The following is an 18,422-nucleotide window of genomic DNA, read 5'->3' as shown; positions in this document are numbered from 1 at the left end:
GGTTATCGATATCGGCCTTCGGGCTTCAACCGTCAGCACAGCTAATCAGTTTCTTAAAAATCAATACTGTCATCTTGGGCTCGCTATGTATATTGGTTGGTAGAAAGGAGAAGAAGAAATTTTTCTTGAAACAAAAAATCTACCTTCCACTTTAAAATTCTGTTCATTTTTCTTTCTGATTTTTTCAGATGAAAAGAGGTAGATAAAAGAGCATTAGGCAATTCAGGATGTTATCATAGGCAGCGCAATCGAGCTGCCTAAGTAAAGAACAATCTTGGCACAATGTATTATTTTTTTTTCCATACCAGGGCAATTCGTATCGAAGGAGTTGTCATAGAAACTTCGAAAAGGGCTCATTCGATTGGAATAGTTAGTGCCCTTTTTAATAGTTCAAAGTGATTGGAAGGCAGCTAACACCCCTTCCACGCCCACCATTTCCTCAAACACATCCAATCAAAATTTTAAGATAGCCATTTTGTTCAGAGTAACTGATTTCCAAAGAGAAAATATGTTTTTTGAGGAGGTTACTCCCCCACAACCCTTAGGGCAAGGGTTTTGTAGTTATGCCCTGGGGGTACATAAGAACGATGTTGGCACAATGTATTATTTATTATTTTTTCCTTTAGACCAGGACACTTCATATCGAAGAAGTTGTCGTAGAAACTTCGAAAAGGGCTCATTCAATTAGATATTGGAGTGGCTTGTGCTCATTTTAATAGTCGAAAATGATTGGAAGGCAACTAACACCCCTTCCACGCCCACCATTTCCCCAAATACATCCAATCAAAATTTTGAGATAGCCATTTTGTTTAACGTAGTTGAAAGTTCTAGAAATGAGGTCTTAGAGGATGACAACCACCCTCACAGCCCTTAGGGTAAGGGTTGTAATTTATGCCCTGGGGGCATATAAGGTGTTTATAGAAAGCGGCTGTTTACATAATGTATTCCAATACGAAAGTTCGTGGCCAATTTCAAAAATAAAGAACATGTGCTGTTAAACAGCAGAAAATGACCAAAAATAAATAAATCAGCATATAGCGTTAGAAGGTGTTGTTTTCTTGTATGTTCTGGTAAAACAGAAATCGGAACCTAGTTCAGCAAAGCTCTTTTCTTTGAAAAATACTTTGAAGGAATGCTTCTTGAAAAGAGCTTGGCTAGACTAGGCCTAGTCTTGATATTACTAGGATTTTTGGCATTCCAGGATCTTTTAACCATGAAGCAGTGTAAAGGTAAACATTAATGATTCTAAAAGAAAGTATCAATATATAGGCTACCCTATTGGTAGTTTTGCAGACCTTATGACTTCCACTGATAGCCTACCTTATGTAGGCTAAGGTAAGACACCTAGTAGGCTCTGTGATTTGCTTGAATATTTTGATATAAATCTACCTCAGTTACTATATAATAGTAGCATATACCTTTTATGCTTTTTTTATATTAGAAATACAAATTACTTGGGTGAGCACTGTTTGACTAGGCCTATTAAAGTCATTGGTTCTTTATACTCTAAGCAACAAATATTGTCATTTACTCTTATATACAAGGCACTATAAAATCAAAACAATAGGCAATATTGTGTTTCCTTTAAACATGGAGAATGATAAAAAGTCTTCTGTATGACTTTTTAAACATGAAATTGCTATAGAGAAACATGAATAAAGTTATACAGAATGCTTTTTGGTTTTCTTATTTAATATATGATCCACTAAAATGTCATACAAAAGAAATTACATTACCCCACTGATACATAGAGAAAACAACTAAGTCATACAGATGGCTTTTCATAGTTCCAATTGCAGTTCAGGCAACTTGGTTGTCACATATCATTCCTAAAACTTAGTCAACCTACCTGAGAATTTATGTTGCCAGGGAAATTAGGCTTGGGATGCTTCTTCATCAGCAAGTTCCATGGACACTGTCTGTTATGAGTCAGCCCAAAAGTCTTAGTCATCTCTATTGTAATTCAAGTAGACTCTCCAAGTAGGCCTGTCCACCTAGAGGCTAAGGCATTTTGACCAAGTTTTAGGATTAACATAACCATTAAGTCACCTGGACTTGCAGTCCTCAGTCAGAAAACCCAATCTATAAGCCAAGACAGTTACACTAAAAAAGAATTAATTGAAAATTGGTTGACTGAAAAGTTGCCTGGCCTTACGTTCAGACAAGTGGCAAAAAGTCTACCCGCCTAATGTCTTCGACTGGCAGCCCAGTTTATAAGCTCAGAAAGTTACATTAAAAAAAAATTCACTCAAAATTAGTTCATCCAACAAGCAGCATAGATTTGCAGGTGAACAGGTGACATAAGGTCTGCCTGCCTATAGTCTGAGGCAAGGGCAGCTGAGTTTTAGGGCTAACATATGAACATCAAATTGCCTGGACTCACAGGCAAACCAGCAACAATAATAATAATCGATTGAATTTTCAGAACATACATCCTATAGGCCTTCAAAAAATTATGGATATTTATTAGTGAAAAGGATATTACACTGTTACACTAAAGCAATGCAGGAAAAAAAGGTACTGTTCTAATATCTGGGGAGCATACAAGAAGTGAAGTTTGGTTAATGCTAGAGAAATAAAACAAAATAGGATGAAAATATGATACTTTAGAAACAAATTGTGACTATATATTCGCACATTAGGAGGGAGGGAGTAAAGCATAGCCTATAATAAATATATAACCTAAACTAACCTTGGTACCTTTTGTCCTCCTAAACCCCAAAAAACTAGAGCTTGAATATAGTCCAGGAGTAAGAAACCCCTTGTTTATAGAGCATAAGATAGGAAATTACTGGGTAATGTTATCTGTTCTTGGCTTTTCTCAAGTTGCATTCTTGCATGTTGCCCATATATTAGAACAGTACCAAAAAAATTTAGTGGAACAAAACAGGAATTATATTAAGGACAAAATTAGAGTCAGGGCTTCTCGGAATGACAAATGTTGATTAAATAAAGCAATACTATTAGATCATTATCTGTCATTGTTATTATGTAATATATATTATTGTATTATGAATCGTATACAATATATTATTGTATTGTTTGTACTTGCCATTGTACACTGTTTATTCTAATTCAGCATTAGGCCACATAATTTTGGGGTGCCAATTATGTGAGGGGGGAGCAGTTGCCTCAGTTAGACTTTGAAAAATACCTTCTTACTTCTATTTTGCTACTTTTTATTTTATCATAGCTAACTGGTTATTTTTGCCCCATTTACATTTTGAGGATTGGAATCACTGACATAATTACTAGATACAAATCATCAGCACAACTGGGTTATATTTTGTTTAGTGATGAGCCTGAATAAAAGACTTTACTTAGTTACTTCATAATAAATAAATTATAATGGTTATTAGACTTTGAAGTTGATAGCACGAGCCTATGCTTTACTCCCCCCCCTCTAATATCGAAATATATAGCCTAAGTCAGCTTCAATGATTAGTCAGCTACAAATGACCTATTTTTCTCCTTAGCCAGTTATTTAAAGAAGCAAATTTTTGAGCATAGGATTACTAGGTTTCTATGGCTGTTCTGAGCTTTCTAGCCCCTTCAGGGCTCAAAATTAATAGTCCCTGTAAAGTGATAATTTAAATAAAAGAGCATGAAAAATACTCATTATTTTGAATTGTGCTGAAATGCTAAATTTTATTGAAAACTGCAGTCTAGGCTATGTACCAAAAATATGGTGTTGATTTATAATTCAGGGTATATTTTTCACCATTATGGAGGGAGGGAGGGGGGGAGTCTTTACAAATTTAGCTATATATGGATTTGCAATGGAGTTCTGACTATACGTGTGTCTTATTTTTTAGGCCAGACCATCTTAATATTAAATTATGCTAATCAGAAAACTTTGAATACAGCTTTGAACTTAGAAGCTTAATCTTTTTATAATGTCCTTTGCCTATCACATTTAAAACAGTTGAAATGGGTGACTTTGATATTGATTTTTTTTTTTTTTTGCTCTTTTGGATTCTTAAAAAGATATCTTGTATTAAAAACAGGTACTATTAAGGTACTATCACTTAAATATAATAGCTCCGTATGCCCCCCCCCTCTGGATACTATCTTAATAGGATACCGTCTGTGCTTTAAATAACAAAAATATTTAACTTATTGGCACCCCTTCTTTAAAAAAAAATCGAGGTATTATGATTTAAATATTATAGCTCACTACTCCCCCCCTCTCTGGATGCCCCCTTGAGCATATACCGTTTCTGCTGTAACTTAGAAAAAAAAATTTGGGGATCCCGGATGTCCATAAAAAAAAATTCGAGATTTTATTATTTAAATGTAATACTTCCCCCCCTCCCCCTCTGGATACCACATTGATAGGATACTGTCTCAGCTTTCATTAGAAAAATAAGTTACTTAATAATTAAATAAGTCACTATATGGTTCAAACAAACACACAAAATAACGGTAAAAAGCTTAGTGTTCCTTGAAAAAAATTGAGGGTTTGAGTAAGGTAGCACAAAGACAACCACAAAAATGTCAAATTACTCAGATATACCTCAAATTATTGGAAAACTGAGTCATAGATTTGCCGTGGCATTCAATAAGATCCAAAGAATATAATTAAAAGGGAGCACACACAAAAGCCAAATTAGGCCAGTGGCCTATGAGAAATCACAAAATACCCAAGACAATGAACAAGTCCTACTGGATAGCATTGGGTCCATTCAAACAAGTTTCGTTTGTAATATTTAATTTTACACAATTTTCATCTAAGGTAAGTCTAAATTAGAAAAATAGTCAACCAGTGGTCATTCCGGTTTTCAATAAAAAAATGAGTCACTATCACTTAATAATTATATAACCCGCCCATGATTCCGCTATGCGATAATTTACAATTTATTTTTGAATCATATTTTTTAGGTAACTTACAGTTCAATCTTTAATTCCCAAACCTTGTACATAGCTTAGTCTATAGCTAAATTTGTCACAATAGAAGGTTTTTTTTTGGATTCAACTTGAAAATAAAATTCTTGACTACAAACGATGTAAGAAATAGCGATTGGGAAACTGCATTCGAAATGATTTGAACTCATTTCATAAAGATCCTGTTTTTTGTCAACATATGAAGAACTGTGTATATTGCAATATTTGCAATTGCATCTGTCTCTTTTTTATGCAAAGTAACAAAAGAGACGAAAATTAATGAACAAGAGAGTAGTGAAGAATTATGGTATGCCAAGTAATATTTGTCAGGGAAAGTCACTGGTGATAAATCGCTAGGGGTGGCACCGTGATTGCGTGGTTTTCGGGGATTCGGGGACCCACATTTTTTTTCGGGGTGACGCATAGATTTTTGGGGAAATACCCGAAAATTCGGGGATAGTGCAAGCCCTGCTTGATTTCTAATCAGGAAATCGAAATACTAAACCACACAAGAAGGAAAAGCTCCGAATTTGCGGTTGACGCAATAAAGAATTGCCGCAAAATTAATTTGAAATCGACCGAACGCCGCCGCCTCTGTCGGCGGCGGTGTGCCTGCGGCGCGCCGGCGGCGTTACGACACTTCGGTGGCACCAGGCCTCTCGTCGGCGGCGTTTGGTCGATCCGCCGGCGCGGCGTCGGGGTCTAGCTGGAAAAAGTATCCTGAAATGGTACCTTGCATACCATCTAGCGCATATCATCAAAATATTTTCCGACGCATCAGAATAGTCACTTTCTGAACTTGAGGTCATATTTTTTCACAAAATGTATTTTCACTAATATATATATAACAATCAACAGATTTTGTAAATTTGAATTTTCACAAATGAAAAACATTGTCAGATTCATAGGAAATAGTTTTCGCTAATATTATTCAGCTCCGAAGTTTATCGTTGTTTTATTATTGACAACACTGTTTTGCGAATTTATTCAAACTAAAAATGCTAATAGCAGCTAAACAAAAACTCGTAGGAAACCCGGATTTTCAGGTATGAATAGACCTAAAATAGATTAAGAGGGCTAAATATGTTTTCATTTTGGTGTCCTTGGTACTTTAAGCATGCACATATTTATCATAGAATATAAAAGAAAATTAACTTACCTTCGGAACTGTCCCAACTTTCGCCTTTTAATAATCGCTGCCAGTCTTTTATCCCCCATTATAGTTTGTCACTTAATTTCAATTCGTTTTCACAAAAACTATAATGAGATAATCACCTCAATATCATTCAACAGTCGAGCATGAAGCAGGAAATACTCCAATCAAACCTGTTTACACCCTTTTACCACCCGCATAATTCCGTCTCCTGACGATAAAGGGAAAACCAGCTCTTACACGCCCTCTGAAGTATGTTGTTTTTTCTATTATTTCAGGAAGTTTATACTTATGAAGAAGAGGAAGATGGATTAAACCCGGATTAAACTCTTCCGGGTATAATCCTACTGCATAGGAGATTTTTCCTTTAAAATAGTAGTTACTCGCAATTTTTCATACCTATTTTTAGCTACTTATTAAAAAAAAATACCTGACTCAACCCTAGAACCCAGGCTCTGGCATGTAGTCCAACTTTAGAGACAACGCGATCGGATACAAAACCGCCAGCAATTATTCCAAAACTTCCTCCAAATATGGATACAAGTGTCATCCACGTTCCAATATCAACACCGGGGTGATATGTATCATAAAACATTTGTGTGGAATATGCCCAGCAGTAACCAGCTTTAGAAAAAAATAAAAAATACATATAAACATGCTTGTAATATAAATAAGTATTTTTATATAAACACGTTTAAGAAATATGTTTAAATATGTATAAATCGTAAAAACATGCAAATATGCATATTTTTCCATCACTTTGCTATTTAAAAAAGAACTAGAACTAGCAATGCCCGTTCAAACCACCTGTCTCTTAATTTCCCAAGACTAATTGTCCAATAAAGTCAGGCAACAGAAAAAAAAACACCAAAAAACAAATAAACACTCACCCGTGTTTATGCTTTTTTGGAGCCATAAGACAAATTTGAAAAATATTGTAATTTTGACCTCATAGTTACCTAGACCAGGAAGTGGTGAAAATATTTGTATAGATATTGTTTTATTTTGATTCATAATAAAGATATACACGACTCTTAATTAGTCCACACTTTTCAAAAACATTTTTAGTGTTTTTGAAAAATTGAAAAGAAAAAAAAAGAAGAAAAATCAGGGTACTCAAGAATATACTTTTTACTATTGAATGGTATCTCTTAATTTTGCGCTGAAGTACAAGGAAATACAGGCATAAAGAAATTTTACAAGGCAAATTGATGCAGGGCAGATATACCTTAACAACAACTATGGAATATATCATACACTTCAAATATTTTTCAGTCACTTAAGTAGAACAAACTAAATTGAGAAATCTGCTATATTCTTTATTTTTAGGTTGAAGAAATGTAAAAAAAAATCAGCAAAATATTCAATTGAAAATTCAAGTGAATTAAAAGGAAAAATGAACAAAATGTAATGATAATTTGTAGTCAAGTTTCTCAGTGATAAATAAGAAAAAAGGAATTAGTGACACAATAAATAGAGAGTTTTCCCTTAAACTGTGGGGATCAGGTGAGAAGGAACTGACACTTCCCTTGTTAGTCGGACTCCCTTGGTAACCTGAACCTTCCATAAATGTATCAAGTTAATTAGCACTCATTGACTCTGGATATGTAGTGACTTGGTAATGACTTTGCTCTGTCTTTAATCATTTGTAACAAAATGGAAATATAATGCTGAAATAACTATTGAGCCAAAGAAAGTTTTGTGGGCTCTCGCTATGTCAACGCAACCAACTGATCGACAACATCCAAGATATTGTACTGGCATTTGGTACCAGTGATAAGAAAAATGGCGTCTCTCCCCAAATTTGTCATATTAGAATCAGTTACAGTGCCTGTGGATCCGTAGGAAACTACTGAGACATTTAGTCATTGGTTAAACGAATTTTAAATTTTTGACAGCCCAAATGCCCATAAAGATGTTCTGGACCCTGTAGCTAGCATTTCTACTTCAAGCATTGTCATCCTAAAACCTGGAAAGGGTGAATGGCGTGCTGTCATGCCTAACAAAGCTGGCGCAATTACATTTGCAGTATGTTGCATGGGGGTAACCTTTATTTTTACTTCTTTCAGTGTTTTATACTTTTTCTGACAAATTTTTGAAAAAAAAGAATGCATTAAAAAATATTTTTAAGTTTTGAAACTCGTGGTGAAACAACTGCCATCTAAGAAAATTGATTGATAGACGGCATCGATACCTGGCTGTTTCAGTTGAATTTTAATTTGTATTAACGCTACTGCGTTTTGTATACAGTGGCATCTATAAACAAATTTTTTAGATCCAATTTGTTTCAGCAAGAATTTGAAAACTTAAAAATGCCTATTCAACGCGTATTTTTTAAAAAAAATATGGTAGAAAAAGTGTAAAACACCTTCTCAAGACCAGAAAATAATTTGCACTTTATTGAAAGCTAAATACATATTAAACGTTTTCACTTTTTTACTTTAATAAATAAAGAGGCATTGGCACTTTAAGGAATAAACATCAGAATACGTACAATAAACTGACAGTCCACGTTTATTTTTTTTTTAGTTCAGTACAAATTATGTTCTAGTTTTGAGAAGAAATGGGGGTTATCAGCCCTACTGCTTTAATTTTTGCTTGGTTTGAGTTTGACTAGGCGATCTATTGTAATTTCTGTTCACTCTGGGTGTCATTTACTCTTAAATGGCGATTTGCGGTAGTTTTACACTTGGAAGAAAAGAAAAATAACTCGTAGAATTTGACAACGCTTCCGTACCTAAGATCTTAAACAATAAGAATTTTGTTGGTTCCCAAAGCCAACTATTCTTTCAAAGGAAAGCTAAGTCTTAAACTTTTTGGTTTTTAGCTTTATTTTTATTATTTTTTACCTAAATTTTTTAATTCTCTTTCTTTTTAATTTGGTGCCTGCTACTGCCAAAAATTACAGAAGCTCATGGAAGTTTTTTAAACAAAAACTGATTTGCAGTTTTTGTTTTAATATATGTATGGTGCGTAAATTTCTCTTTTTCCATTAATTCCTTCTCAAAGAACCTAAAAAAAACACAATTCAAATAAAATTCTTAAATTTAGAACACCCTATTTTCCACGGGAGGGGGGGGGGGTATTTTCCGGGCGGTAAACACCGACCACCATATAAAGTTTGGTAAGTTTGATATTACCCATCAAAAATTATGACCCTGAGAGAATTTTCCCGACTTTCGATAAATGAGGAAACACCCCCCAAAAGTCAAAATCTCGATGGAAATCACACTATCAGATTCAGTAGTACTGTCATTTACAAGTGATCAAGCATATTGTCTTCTACCACGCCCCTCCCCCCCCCCAGACATACGATCAAAATTTTGAAATATTTGTTCTGATATTTCTACACTTATAAGTTTATCTTTTAAAAAATTAAACAATTTATCTTTTAAAACAAAATTTTTTAGAAAAGTGCAAAGTAAATAAAATAATTCCAAAATCGTTCTGTTTTAATTATCATTTAAATACATATAATGAAGAAAAGCACACGAGAAAGGTAAATTTACTAAACTTAAACCATGTGCTGAAAGATAAACGTTTCCAGAAATCACAAGCTGTAAAAGAAATTGATTTTTTCAAACATAGCCTTGGTGATTTTCTTAATACAAATGATTTCCAACAAATTAAATCAATCTTCAAAAATTCTTTTGAACATGTTCTAAGATTATCTAGGGGGAGACTAAATCAAACATTATTGCAGTTAGAAAGGGAAGAAGAAAAACAAAAACCATCAATGTATAAGCCTAATCATTTACCAGGCCCTGGGGTGATTAATTTAAGCAAAAAGGAGTTAACCAAAGAACAAAAGGAAATCCTTGAAAGAGGTATAAAATTCGAACTGAATTCTAAAAATGAATCAATAGAGGAAATTATTTCAGAGATTAAAATAGGGATTCATAAGTTTCCACAAGATGTAAATAATGTAGATGACTTAAGAATAGCGGTCGTGAATATTTTAAAAATTTTTGGTTTTTATCAAGAAAACGTTAATAACAAAGATTTAAAAGTTTAAAAAAAAGATGAATTTCTAATAATAACGAAAACAAATAATAGTAAAACTATAGTAATCCTAGAAAAAGATGAATACAATAGCAAAATAGAAACAATTCTAAAAGCTGCTTCAACATATAAAAAAATTAACTCAGACCCAACTGAATTGTATGTTAAAAGATTAAGAAAAGATTTAGAAGACCTTAAAACAAATGGAAGTATCACACCCCAGATGTATTACAAGTTCTTTCCAAGGGGATCAGTTAGCCCGAGAATATATGCCAAAAATACATAAAACAGGCATCCCTTTAGGTTCAATTCCCTTTTTCAACAACCAATTCACCAACGGTAAAAATCGAGAAATGGGCAGCAATGACACTTAAACCTTTATTATATCTCCAAGATTCGTATATAAAAAACTCGGAATTTTTAAAAGATAAACTTATAAGTGTAGAAATATCAGAAGAATCTAGATTGTTCAGTTTTGATATAAAATCAATGTATACGTATATTCCTTTTGATAAATCGTTTAGTATTTTATCCAAAAAACTTGAGGAACGTAAAAATGAGATAGAAGAATTATCTTCAGGAATTGAACTGGAAACTCTATTAAATTTAGTCAGAATAACTAGCAGGTATACTAATTACTTCACGTTTAGAGATAATTTTTACCGTCAAATTAGGGGATTGGCAATGAGAGGGCCTTTAAGTCCGTTGTTAGCAAATATTTATGTAGAGTATGTAGAAAATTTAGCTATAGAAGCATATTTTTTAAAACCTAAATTTTGGGGCAGATATATGGATGATATTTTAGTTATTTTGAATTATGGGGAATCACAAATTGAAGGTTTTTTGGAACATTTAAATAATCTGGGAGGAGATTTAATTTTTACAATTGAAAAGGAAACAGAGAATAAGTTACCGTTTTTAGATATTTTGATCCATATGAATAATATCAAAATAGCGTTCGTTTCAATTTACTGTAAACTAAATAATAACCACCTTTATATGACTTTCGCGTCAAATCTTCTGATCTGGTTGCAAAGGGGTGTGGTTAATTAGTCAATTGAGTTGGTATATAAACTAACTTTCCCAGATTGCATGAGAAATGAACTGATTTTTATTAAGGATATTCTAATAGGAAATGGCTATCCGGAAAATATGATTTCTCAAATAATTGAAAAAAGGAAAAAAAGTTGACGGAACCAAAAATATTAGAAGAAGATGGGTCAAATCAAGAAACAAATTACATAACTTTGCCTTTTATCCCAATATTACCACAAAAATTAAGAAGAGAATTAAAAAAACATAATATAAATACAGCATTTAAATTAGGACAAAATATAAGCTCTTTGTTAAATAAAAGGAAAGACAAGGTACCGAGAAATTTGCAAAAGGGAGTATATAAAATTCCGTGCTCTTGTGGTAAACTTTATGTGGGAAGAACAAAACAGATTTTAGAAAATAGGCTACAGCCACACAAGAATGCCAGAGATTGCTCTCTAAAACAAAACAAAACATCAGAAACGTTTGAGTCAGCTGTTCCAGAACAACTTTATAATTTTCTTCATCACAGTATTTTATTTGATCAAACAAAAATAGTAGATACGTCTGTAGGACTTTTACAAAGCTTCAGGGAAATCATAGAAATAAAAAAGATAATATATGGGGGTATTAGTATCAATAGATATGAAGGGGATTTGAGGATCAATTCGATCTATAATAGTTTAATTAAAAAGCAGGTAAGATTTTCAACCAGTACTGATTTTAATAATAGTTCTGATACGAAAGATGACCTTGCGGACAAAGGTCAGACTGGGCTAAATGCTCGAAAAGGTAAACGAACTCCAGCTAAGCTTGCAAGCAAACGAATCTGTTCAATTTATAATTCAAACATTGGGTGATGAACTTGTGAGATCTAATTAAGGGTTATGGGCCGGGTGTTAGCTGACCTTTATTGTTTTAGTTTAAGTACAAATATATTTTAATTTTTTGATAGATTTCCATTTATATACTGTGAGAAGGCGTGTTCCAATCAATATAAACATTCGATTTTGTTTATACGCCAGTGAATGGAAGTGTTTATTTAATATGTGAGTTTTGTTTTCCTATTTATTTATATTTTTTCTTTTGTTTGTTTAGCATGTTTTTATGTTGATGTAAGTTAAGGTTTTTTTAAAAAGAATTTTTTTTTGTTTCATTTTTTTTTTCCGTTGAGAAAGGCTCCCGGATGTGGGGCCGAAATATTCGGAGTATTTTTGTTTAATTAAGTGTTTGTATTCACTGCTTTATAGAAATTAAAACCCGTTTTTCATGTTTAATTTTTTGACATTCAAGTTTTCGTTAAATTCGCTTAGGGGAATAAAAGTTACTTCTTTCCTTAAGAACAACTACGGAATATATCATACACTTCAAAAAATTTTCAGTCACTCAAGTAGAACAAACTAAATTAAGAAATCTGCTATACTCTTTATTTCTAAGTTGAAGAAATGTAAAAAAAATCAGCAAAATATTCAATTGAAAATTCAACTGAATTAAAAGGAAAAATGAACAAAATGTAATAATAATTTGTAGTCAAGTTTCTCAGTGATAAATAAAAAAAAAGTGGGATTAGTGACACAATAAATACAGAGTTTTCCCTTAAACTGTGGGGATCAGGTGAGAAGGAACTGACACTTCCCTTGTTAGTCGGACTCCCTTGGTAACCTGAACCTTCCATAAATATATCAAGTTAATTAGCGCTCATTGCCTCTGGATATGTAGTGAAAATAGCGACGAAGACCACACTGCCTTTCCATCACAAACAACAAAAGTACGAAGAACAAAAGGGAAATCTTTTTGTAAGACAGTGGAGATAATTTGAATGAATATTTCGGCCCTATGTCCAAGGGCCGTCCTCAGCAAGACAAAAATATATATCAAAAATTTCCAGAGTCCTGGTTGAACTTCGCTGAAGTAATGATGCTAGGATTGTTTTGAAAGAATTTCCAGAGTCCTGGTTGAACTTCGCTGAAGTAATGATGCTAGGATTGTTTTGAAAGAATTTCCAGAGTCCTGGTTGAACTTCGCTGAAGTAATGATGCTAGGATTGTTTTGAAAGAATTTCCAGAGTCCTGGTTGAACTTCGCTGAAGTAATGATGCTAGGATTGTTTTGAAAGAATTTCCAGAGTCCTGGTTGAACTTCGCTGAAGTAATGATGCTAGGATTGTTTTGAAAGAATTTCCACAGTCCTGGTTGAACTTCGCTGAAGTAATGATGCTAGGATTGTTTTGAAAGAATTTCCACTTTTTTGGTTTTATTGGTCGCATGTTGTTGTGAGTTTTTTTTTTTTTTTTTTTTTTTTTTTTTTTTTTTTTTCTTTTATATATTTTTGTCTTGCTGAGGACGGCCCTTGGACATAGGGCCGAAATATTCATTCAAATTATCTCCACTGTCTTACAAAAAGATTTCCCTTTTGTTCTTCGTACTTTTGTTGTTTGGGATATGTAGTGACTTGGTGTTCGTGGTATTTAGCCACCAGTGTTATACCGGTAGGCCACAACGCCACTGGCGTGGAAATATACGGGTGTCACCACTTATTGGAGGGGAAAGCCCCGGCCCATAATTATAATGTGATGCCTACGTCTACCACACCGGTTCTGCAAAATATCGGGTTTGGTACTACCCTATTTACAGTATACCCTGTCCCAGGGTATGATAACGCGATCGAATGGTCAAATGGCCATTTTCTAAAGCGAAGTGGACCCGCCTTGGGTTACCACTGAAAATATCTCCTTGGAGGTAACAACCCCCCTGTCAATATAATAATGACGGCATCTCGTAACTCTATTCCTACCCTGCCTAGGTTACGGAAACTAGTACACAGTTTGTAGAAAATACCTTACTTGTATTCTTCCAAACGGTCACAATAATAACACAAAAATATATCTCCCCGAACGGGGTCTAAACGCAGGTTAACTCAAAAAATAGTATTCTTTACACAACTGTTCGTAGGGGTGGACTTTCGCTTGGCTCAGCCAATCATCCCAATCCCCATTTAAAACCAATTCTACTCTCTTAGCTTTATCTTTCAATGACTCCAAACCAGGAAGTCCAAAATAGAACTTAGTTCAAAGCTTACTTATTGCAAAACAACTATGGCTTAGTAACGAGACTTTTAAATTGTCATTGAGAATTAAACTATAAGCAAATCTAAGCAAATGTAATTAGAACGAAAACAGATCATTTATCTTGAGTTTAAATTTTCAGACAGAGTTTTTTCTACCATCTGAGGAATATAGAATCGATCCCCATTCTCATCAGTTTTACACACTGACTGATTCATTTGTCACTTTTATTTGTTGTGGTTCTAGTTCATTGGTTAAAGTGAACTTTCGCCGACACTGCGTTCCGGTGCATTCAAAGTGAATACGAAGAAGGAGGCCAACCCACGTCAGTTCTTTGAATTTTCGGTCATCCAGGATATCCCCTTTCCCAACTAAAAATACATAAAGGCTAAACTAAAAGGACCGATAAATTATTAGCAATTTATCAAGGAGAAGAACGCTAAAAAAACAAAGAAAAATCTATAAATATGGGCTACATGAACCTACCGTGTGCACTAACAAAATAAGGTAAACAAGGGAGGCGGCGTCCTCCCCCCCCCCCCCTTCCCTCCATAAAATACCCTCGGTGTAAAATAAATGCCCCTTAAAGTAGACAGTTCTAGTTACAATACATGTTCTTTAAACTTTTGGATTTAAATTCAATGTAGCAGCTTAAAAAATAAATAAATATTACTATATTTAGCCCTTATGGCTCTTTACGACTGGCAACGCTATAATATTTCCTCTGATTAAAGCAGGTGACTAGAACTTTCAGTTACTTCTTCTAATCAACCTTCAGAATTATCAAGGGGACTATGGGGGGATTTCCATGGGGTAATTTTCGGGGGGGGGGTGTCTAGACCCGGTAGATTAGTCATGCTAGAAACATGACTATTTTTGTAATTTTTCGGAAACAAAAACTACATTTCTTTAAATTATTCCAAAAGAAATACCAAATAAATATATTTTTCATTTATTTGAAATACTGCTGAGGGTCGTTTTTCTTGAAAACGACCCTCATAGTTTTTTTTTTCAAAACATTAGGAGTGGGGTGGAGAATCTAGGAAGGGTAAAAAAAAAATCCTCAGAAGCGTCAAAAGTGGACGCTATTGAATGTAAATTGGATAAAATTCCCCAAATTCCAAACTAGAGAAAAAGAAATTAAACACAGGAAACATAACACAATGATAGTGAGTGTGAAAGACTTGACGGTCTAATCTATTGTCTGTAGTAGGAGAAGCAAAGAGAGTGAAGCGGCATTTGGTGAAATTTATAAATCGAAGGTAAATGACAAAAAAAAAAAAAAAAATGGTGACGTGTGTTTGACCAACGATATGTTTTCTATGTGTTCTTCATTTTGTATGCACTGTGGTCCAATCCTTGAACCACACAAAACTCATAGATTAAAGACATCCCCCTCCTTCTCTCTCTCTCTTCCAAGAAAGACGTAAAAAACCGAAAAAGTTTTCATGTGAGGGCAGAAGGTCCGAGGAGTGGTGAGAAATAACAAGAGGCTTCAGAGCCACAGCTCAATAACCAGAAATCCATTTTGATAATAGTTACAAATCTTCATTTATTATTATTTCCTAAGAAGAAAGCTAACTGTCTCGGAAGTAAGGAAGAATAACTTACTAGTGGTCATTTATCTTGAGCAGATTGGTCGCAAAATGAAATATATTTACAATATAATTTTCATTTGGTAGCTCAAAATGCTTCATCTTCGCTTAGCTTTCCTGGCCCTTCAATGACTTTTAAGCCATGAACAGATGCTTCCTGTTGGACGGCAATAATTTTATCTAGTTTACGTTGGCCTTCGCTATCTAGCTGCCCATACAGCCCTACCTCTGCTGAAACGTCAGTTTCCAAGGTTTGAGGATTATTTTCAATTTTCTTATATCTATAAAAAAAAAAAAAAATTACTTGAAGGAACTATCATTTGATCATTTTCATTAGATCAAACTAAGGACGCACATGATCCTTAGAGTGGGTACCTTATAATATACTCTCTTATGAATAAGACTGTTCTATGCAATACTTTTCTAACTGCTGGAGTAAGTAGCCTTATTCTATGGAACCCTAATTTGGACATAAGACCATAACATGTAATGGCTTTCTTGTACAAAATGCTATAGTATAGAAAAATAATGGGGATTTAAATGTGCAATCCTTGTATAATTTAGTATCTAACTGGGCACTTACCTATCATAGAAAACACACTAACTTCTCGATCTGAATGTAAGATCTGAGGAAACCGGTTTCACAGCCACAAAGACAAGTGACGAATGACAGAATGCATTGAACTTATATAATTTGGGCTATATGTTTGTACATTGATGAGAGAGAGAGTAGGGGTAAAGTATTTGGACATCGTGAAGTTAGAAAACAATTCTTACTTCATAATATGAATAGAATAATTATAGTCTAAAAGCAATCACTTTTTGATTGCAGACCCGCTATACTTTACCCCAACCCCCCTCTCCTAATGTGAAAACATATAGCCCAAATTCAGATCAAGAACTCGAGTGTGTTTGCTATAATACGTAAGTACCTCTAACTGTTCACCTAGGAGAATTAAACAAGTACGCTTAGGGCCATGTACCCTCCCCTCCTTTCTTCATGAAATCCTCAATTAAATACATGAAATCGATACTTACATGTTATCCCGACCACACTCAAGAACTGAAATTAGGTTAATAGTAATAAAACATATCAAAATATAATGAAAAACTAATTCCTTAGTAAAAAAAATTATGTAACATAGTAGTTTATCCTACTCAGGCTAATTCTGTCAGAAAAATACAGAGAAACCGGTTTTAAACAGATCCAACTTCTGGAGTGTGGTCGGGATAACACGTAAGTTGGCTACCATAAAATCTTCTACGGATGTGGATTTTGCATGATTCAAAAAACGATCAGAAATTAAATCTAAACAAGATTTTCCTCAAATGAGAGTATAGAGAATTTTCCCGGCATAATTGTCCGCAGGAAGTTTTCCGGGGGGAATTTTCAACGATGATGGCATTATCCAGGGGGATTTTATGCGGGAGGAACTTTCCAAGGGCAAGGGATTTTTTCCTTCCAAGGAAACAAATTTGTTTCCTTTCACGGAGGACCTCCAAGGAGGAGGGGGGGCAGGAATTCTCTACATTATTTGAAAATGACAAAAAATTAATTAAAAACTAGTTTTTTTTTTAAGTTAAAATAAGGATCAACATTGAAATTTAAGACGAACGTAAATTAGTCTTTACCTACATGGCACTCAGTATTATAAGCCAATTCTTTTTGTGTTTCTATTGGTATCACAATTCCGTTTTTTAGAGTTTTGGTTATTATTGAGCCAAGTCGCACAGTTTCATGAAATGTAATTTGACAAATAGAAAAGATTTAACAAATAGAAAAGATTTTTCAACTAAAGTAAGGAGCAAGTTTAAAACTTAAAACAAATATAAATCACTCTGTATATAAGGGGGACTGCCCCCTTTTCGACACCTTGCTCATTAAAAAAAAGTTTTTTAGCGCTTTGAAAAATATTTTTTTCCCAATTGCCAAAAAGCAAAACTTCACAGTAAAGAGTAAGGAGATAAAGAGGAGACAGCCCCCTTCATGCAAACAATAATTTGTTCCAATTGGTTTCAAATCTGTTCCTTGCTTTCAGTTCCAAAGCTCTTTTTTTTTATTTAATTTCTGATTGTTTTCCAAATCATACCAAGGCCTAACCCAAATATAATTTGAGGTACCGGTCCCTTAAATTCCTGGTCAATTGCTTTTAAAATGTGTAAATCAATAATTGTACGTTGATTAGTACCGTTCTAGGTTTAAATTTGTAATTTCAATTTTGGATAAAATTTGAATATACTTAAAAAATCGGCGATGAATAGTAATTTTAGTCAAAAGTCCTTGTTAATATTATAACTAAAGAATTTTGGTAGGAAGAAAAAGAGGATTATTGTTTGGATGAATGAAAATTCTGTGAGACTTTTGATCTTCTACATACCTGAAGCCATCACAACCTCTACAATAGGATTTAATTTTGATAAATACATTACATGTATTATTTTTTAAATACATTGAAGTACTTCTATTGAGCAATGCCGAAGCGTTGGACCGATATTTTTTAACCATATCAACAGTTTTGAACTTGGTTATCAAACACCAAAATATTTAATGCCTTTAAACTCAGTGTTTATAAAAAGTCACGCATTATCAAAATAGTTTGTTCAAAGAAAAACTTCAGAACTAAGAATAAGAAAATCAACTAAAAATATTTAAATAAATTTTTAATTTAATTTTGAATGCCAAAAGTCAC

The 18,422-nt window shown here is 33.7% G+C and overlaps 1 protein-coding gene across 1 annotated transcript in view; it reads right to left on the bottom strand.

Annotated features, from left to right (window-relative positions):
- LOC148953604 (uncharacterized) overlaps window positions 1-16,391 on the bottom strand; it is a 95,164-nt gene extending 78,773 nt beyond the window's left edge. The window contains exons 1-2 of the mRNA XM_089088606.1: window positions 15,749-16,391; window positions 6,468-6,661 (exon numbers count right to left, since the gene is read on the bottom strand). Of these exons, the coding sequence (XP_088944732.1) occupies window positions 6,468-6,661; window positions 15,749-15,758 (204 nt within the window). The 5' untranslated portion in view covers window positions 15,759-16,391. The remainder of the gene's footprint in view (window positions 1-6,467; window positions 6,662-15,748) is intronic.
- Between the last annotated feature and the right edge of the window lie 2,031 nt (window positions 16,392-18,422).

Source organism: Artemia sp. Qi Xiang Cuo, chromosome 4 (genome assembly GCF_049724085.1).
Source record: "Artemia sp. Qi Xiang Cuo chromosome 4, ASM4972408v1, whole genome shotgun sequence".
NCBI lineage: Eukaryota > Metazoa > Arthropoda > Branchiopoda > Anostraca > Artemiidae > Artemia > Artemia sp. Qi Xiang Cuo.
This window is presented reverse-complemented; position numbering and strand designations above follow the sequence as displayed.